This window comes from Pundamilia nyererei, unplaced genomic scaffold, assembly GCF_000239375.1.
Source record: "Pundamilia nyererei isolate P.nyererei 1_Seehausen unplaced genomic scaffold, PunNye1.0 scaffold00003, whole genome shotgun sequence".
NCBI lineage: Eukaryota > Metazoa > Chordata > Actinopteri > Cichliformes > Cichlidae > Pundamilia > Pundamilia nyererei.
The window spans coordinates 3,002,082-3,008,482 of NW_005187404.1; the positions used below are offsets into that span (position 1 = coordinate 3,002,082).

Here is a 6,401-nt window from a genome sequence, read left to right on the forward strand (position 1 = left end):
GAGGGCAGGAGAAAGAAAAATAAAACCCCACGGCTCGCAACGTTCACTTCAAAGAACCGGCTCTAAGAGCCATTTCGTTCGCGACCGACCCATCACCATTTCATTGGACTTTTCGGACTCGGACGCTCACTTCTCATGGGAATAAGAAGCTTTATTTTGTAGCGCGATCAGAAAAAATACTTGAATTACCCATAGCGAATTCATTAGTTTTTAACAATTAATTCCGGAAGTACGAATGCTGGCGGTATCATTCAATTCTTCACAGGTTTCACGAAACTACGTTAAGCTAGCAATATCCTTAGTTGAGAAGACTCGTCTGTCAGGCTCCATGCTGGAAGGAGACTCGGAAGACTAAATTGTGGAAATATGGCTTTTAAAAGGCGTTAACACAATAAGGTTCAGCGTGCTGTCATTAATGTATTGTTGATACCAATGGAAAGCTCAGTGATTGGTCTTCGTCTATCCTTGAAGCAACGATATTTTCTTCTACTTTGCGTCGCTGCCGCGGGAATAATTATGTATCGCTTTACAAGGTAAGGCAAACACTGATACAGCGCTGTTTTTACCGGTCACTAACTTTTACTAAGAGTTATGTGCGTGAAGACATCTCGCACACTGATACGTGAAATGTTTACAGTTTGTGATTGTTAAGCTCCACGAATCGTGCTTGGAGCTACTGGTCCGTATTCAACTCAGCTACACAGCGACTGACCAGGGCACCTGTGAACGCGTATCTGGCTCACCTGTTAGACTCTACGTGTCTACGTAACAGCTACTTGTCTTTCACTGGCCCACTTTTCCCACACACATTTTATACTCAAGCCTAGTCCTGGAGAATTAAAAAAACAAAACAAAACGCTGGAGATTTACATTAAAATTATTATTCTTAGACTGTAGTATGTGAAAAAAAACGGATAAGGTAAAACTTGTGTGATGTTATTCAGCTGAAATATATTCAGCTTTTTTCAGTAAGGTTGGGATGCTATGTAAAATGTAAATTAGGCATGTAACTGCTGCTTAGATAACCCTGTAACAGGCCAGTAGAAATAGTAGGTATGAAAAGTGACGATAAGAACATCACAGAGAGGCTAAGTTCACCACTCTCTGAAAGGTTATGAGAGAAAATAGTTTAATAGCTGAAGAATAGCATTTGTCCGTCTAGATTTCCAATATGAGCATGCGGGGATTTCATCATCTGAGCATCACTAAAAGATTAAACACAATAAGGAGAAATAGCTACATGTAAGAGGAAATGCAGATAACCAGTGCTGAATGGACGTGATCTCTGGGCATTCAGGCAACACTGCATAAAAAACTTAACTCAGAAACAGAGAAACACTGTTTATCATTGCATGTGCAAATGGAAGATAAACATGAACAAAAACACCTCCAGAAACCTTAAGATGTCCTCTGGGCCAGAGCTCAATTCAGATGGACTGAGGTGAAAACATGTGCTGACTGTTTAAATTCTTTTTAGATAACATAGACACTTTCCTCTGCAATAAAAAGAAGAGGTACTGTCCAACTTGTTTGAAACCAGTTTAAAAACAAGCTTTCACAATCTTACACAAACCATAGGTAACCTGCACACTTGCAAAGGCACCGGTAACCAAGTGATAATCTGCCATTCAAATCAACATATTCGTTTGGGAAAGCCTCCACGAGGACAATGCCACATTTTGTCAAGTCAAGTCAAAGTTTATTTCTGTAGCCTCTGCTTTTAAGCCTGGATCTAGAAATGTCCTAGAGCAGATGGTTCTAGACCTCAGTGCTCTGTTAGGGTTTTAAAAGTTATGTTAAGTAAAGGCATCAAACCACTGAGACGCTTAAAAACAAGTATAAAATTTTAAACTGGATCCTGAAAGCGACTGCACGCCAGTGTAAAGGACACCAGTACAGGTGTAATGTCATCACATTACATTTTGATTGCATTTTGAACGACTTGAAGATGACGAAATAAGATTAGAGCCAACATATAAAGAGTTACAATAATCGAGACAAGAGGTAATAAACTGGTAAATTACACAATCAAAGTCAGGTGGCGTGAGGTAGGCCTTCACCTGATTGAACGAAGCATGTCTTAACAAAACAGCTAATTAGTTTATCAAATGTTAATGCACAGTCAAGAATCACACCAAGGTTCATTGCAACCAGATGACAGAAAGAGGCTAAGAGTCCAGTGGTGCTGTCTTACCCGTCTAATGCGTTTGGGTTGCCCAAGTAGAATCATTTCTGTTTTGCTTTTGTTCAAATGGAGGAATTTTGTATAATTTTGTATTTGACATTTTGGCCGTATTACAGCAGCATGATTCTGCGGGGAAATATCCACTAAACACATTAAAAATATAACGAATTTAAAAGTATAACAAATTAGCTCTGAAGCAGCTGAAGTTATATAGTAACCAAGACCTTCAAGACCTGCAAAAACAAAATGTTTGCAGACATTTACTAAATTACTAAAAGAAATTATGATGATGTAACACTGATGCAACCCTCCCCTCCTCCCACCCAAACATAGTACAATGTTGCCGTTGTACTATTTTTTAAAATTAATATAGGTTTTAAATAGTGTAAAAACAAGGGTGACGCAGTAAAACATGAGAGAACTGGTTCGTGAACCTAGTAGTGATCAGAACTCAAAATCAAACTCAAGATAATCAGCCATAAGCATTTTATTGCAAGCTGACAAAAGACAAAATCTCAGTATTTCAATATAGTGCTTACACTAACCATTGACCCCTAAAGGTGTGGCTTTCCTTTTATGCTCACCACGATAAGATATACAAGCTACCTATTACCTCTGCGCTTCAGTAAGGGAGATTTCCACGAACTTGCAACAGGTTTTAAATATTAGCAGTTTTCCTTTTCTTGTTCAGCGAGTTCTTTCACAGTCTCAAAGTTTTGCCTCTTAGGAACCACCCTGAAACAAGAAGAATGAACCGTGTGGAGGGCCTGAGAGCCAACTCTTCTCAGTTCACTCTGGAGAGAAAACCTTTCCTCATCTTGGGAGGCTCCATTCATTACTTCCGTGTCCCAAGAGCTTACTGGGAGGACCGGCTGCTGAAGATGAAGGCCTGTGGCCTTAATACTCTGACTACGTAAGCTACTACAACTCAAGACTGTCTGAACACATAGGCGGAAAATTCATTGCCCATACTTCTGTAAGGAGTTTGCGGCTGAAATAATGCACATAATAATGCACACGTATGCATTTAAAAAAGTTTAATTTCTTTTTTCAGATATGTTCCTTGGAACCTGCACGAGCCAGAGCGGGGGGTCTTCAAGTTTGAGGATCAGCTAGATTTAGAGTAAGGACTGAAGGCAGGGGAAGGCTTTCAGGGAATTCAGAAGATCGCCTGCAGATGGCACTGTTATATTGCTAAAGACTTGAGTTTGCCAGCCTTGAGTGATTTGAGGTTATAAGAAATGTTTTAAATCAATTAGTGAACTTTGTCTGTCAGTGATTGAGTTATTATTTATAATGTCATTGACCTGTTAAATCTGTTAAGGTTAAGAAAAATATTTTACAGTGAGAAAATATATTATTCATTTAAATACTTTATTGACTTTTATTCATAATAAATGGCCCCCACTGACAGCTCATTTTACATCCGTTCCTTAGAGCCTACCTACGTCTTGCAGCCAGCTTGGGCCTCTGGGTGATTCTGCGACCAGGGCCTTACATCTGTGCTGAGTGGGACTTAGGGGGACTACCCAGGTAAAGATTTTAGATATGCAATCAAGTGTTACTGTATATTTATACATAATTTGTAAGTGCCTTAAAGCATTAGTTACTCTGGAATCTGATGCGTAAAACAGCTAGTAGATTGCTAAGCAGTTTAACTTGATTACAGTGCTGTGCAAAATCATTTCTTTATATTTTGCCTCCAAGGAAGCAGACTTCCTCGTAATATTTAAAATGATCTTAAACAATAGTTCTCCAGACTTTTAGAAGAGCGTTGAGAATTGTTTTAGATTGACATTCACTAATTTTCACTGCAGTTCTTGTACCTGACCATTTTCACAGGAATGTTTTTTGTTTAGTTTTTCTGCTTGTTTAAATGATTCAGTTCAATGATTCAAGCGTAAAAATGCCCATAGCTCAATTGATGGACTAGTGTTGTGTTTACTCATAACAAAGAATTTACCAAAGAACCAATTTTAAATTGTATTTTTAGGCACTTTCACAGGCATGGAATAGTATTTCATTGTGAGTTGTTTTACAGGTGATTTCAAAGAACTATTAGCCTCATTAGAAATGGTCTCAGTGGAACAGTTGCTGACAGGAAGCCATTCGTTAGGAAGGGAAATGTAGAGAAAAAACCGAGGCTAGCCAAATTGCTCAAGAACTGGACTGAAAATCAGTCGGCAAACAGGTCTGATGGCTTGATGAATGCAAGTATGACATTTTTGGTTAAAATGTTATCAATATGTATGAAGGAGGTTGGGAGAAAGGTGCAACAGTGAGTGTCAGCAGTCATCTGCAAAACACAGTGGAGGCTCTGTCATGGTGTAAAGCTGCATTCTTCCAGTAGTAGTGTTTGAGATCTTGACACAAATGAATGAAATTATGCACGGAGAAAAGTACTGTCAGATTTTCATCCACTGTGTAACACCATCTGGACAGTATCTGGTTGCCTGCAGCTTCATTTGTTAGCATGAAAATGATCTCAAACACACTGTTGATCCAGTAAAAGCATAACTTGATGAACAAACACATAGTCGCTGTCAGTCATGGATTGGCCTTCCCTGTAGCCCAGACCTCAATATCTTAACAGAGAACAGAACAACATCTAGAACATCTAAATAAGTGTTTTGGATGTCCTTCAAGAAGCATGAAGAACTACTCCTGAAGACTTTCCTTTTATGTTTGTAGATGTTTAAATTAAATGCTGCAGCCATTTTTCATTTTCCCAACAAAACAAACTCTTGCACAGTACTTTATAACTTCTATTATCAAGCGGTTCCTTTGCAGAGGGCAAAATTTGTTTAGTAAATATAAGAACTGCCTCATTATTAAGTCATCTGAGTTTTTTTTAAGTGTGCAAGGACAAAAATTTCTTGATTTCTTCTGGAAATTTTTTTTTTTGTTTATTTTGTTTTGTTTTGTTTGTTTGTAAGACCCACCTTACAGGTTTGCACCTGCAGTACAACAGGTCCTCACATAGGCTTATTAAGAATAAACAGCAATATGCAGTACGCCATGTAAGTTTGCCACTGCTGTTACTCGAATGAAAGTCACTGAGGACTACCAGCAGACTTTTAGAGATATATTGGCGACAGCCATAATTAAATCTGACAGGCACATCTCCCTGAAAGATGAATTGATTTACTTCTGTAATCACGATAGATTCAGACAGATAATCAGATAATTGCTGGCAGGAATAAGGTAGTATTTTTAGAGCAGTATTTTCCTTTTGGGAATGTGAGGGTGAGGTAATTATTTGATAATTGTCAAATCTGAGCGAGAGGGACAGAAAAATGCACTAAAGCATGACTTCCTCTGCTTGACGGTAGCCATTCTTAGGTCAGCTTGGTGCAGCTGTCTTTAAAATCGTAAAGTGAAATCGCATCACAACACTTTGCGCTGTGATTTCTTTTCAGCTGGCTGCTAAGGGATCCCCAGATGAAACTGAGAACAACCTACTCTGGATTCACCGATGCAGCCAACTCCTTTTTTGATGAGGTCATAAAGAAAGTCGTCCCACATCAGGTAGTTTTCTATGAGTTTACTGAAAATGTAGAGGTCCTGACCTTTGTAAGTGAAACATGCTTATTAATGTTCCAGTTGCGAGGGGGGCTGAGAAAAATGACTTACACCAAAGTACTATGGTGTAAGAGAAATAACAAACAGATGTCCCATACAAATTTAATAGATTTTCTTTTAAATTCAGTAAGCACACAGTTTAAAAAGCAATCATGACTCCAATGTGATACAACAATTGTAAGATGATGACACTTTTATAACCTCAATCGCTACATCAATATTTTCATTACAACGTCCTGAAATGCCGTGCAGGGCCCGGCTGCCATTAAGAATGTGGTAAACAGTTTTAGCAAGGCTTACAGTGGTTACCAGACACACTTGAGTTGCTTATCTTGTGTTCACAGCCTTATTTTTTTTATCAGCTCCGTGCATCACTGAACACTAAAGCTTTCATATCTCAATATTTTTTTTTTTCCATTTTAACTATGCTGAGGATAGGAACGAGAAAGAACTTGTGTCAAGTCATACTGTATGTCCTAATATATGGCTAATTGCTGCACAGTACTCCAAGGGTGGCCCGATTATAGCAGTTCAAGTGGAGAATGAATATGGCTCCTATGCTACAGATGAAAATTACATGCCCTTCATCAAGGAGGTAAGGAGGTAGTTAATAAAGAACTATCAATAAATAGGT

At 38.5% G+C, this 6,401-nt stretch overlaps 1 protein-coding gene across 1 annotated transcript in view; it reads left to right on the top strand.

The window, feature by feature from the left end:
- Positions 1–99: 99 nt before the first annotated feature.
- The window catches only part of LOC102206705 (beta-galactosidase-1-like protein 2), a 21,335-nt gene continuing 15,033 nt past the window's right edge, over positions 100–6,401 (top strand). Inside the window, exons 1-6 of the mRNA XM_005720666.1 lie at positions 100–533; positions 2,913–3,098; positions 3,240–3,308; positions 3,623–3,718; positions 5,605–5,713; positions 6,270–6,362. Of these exons, the coding sequence (XP_005720723.1) occupies positions 433–533; positions 2,913–3,098; positions 3,240–3,308; positions 3,623–3,718; positions 5,605–5,713; positions 6,270–6,362 (654 nt within the window). The 5' untranslated portion in view covers positions 100–432. The remainder of the gene's footprint in view (positions 534–2,912; positions 3,099–3,239; positions 3,309–3,622; positions 3,719–5,604; positions 5,714–6,269; positions 6,363–6,401) is intronic.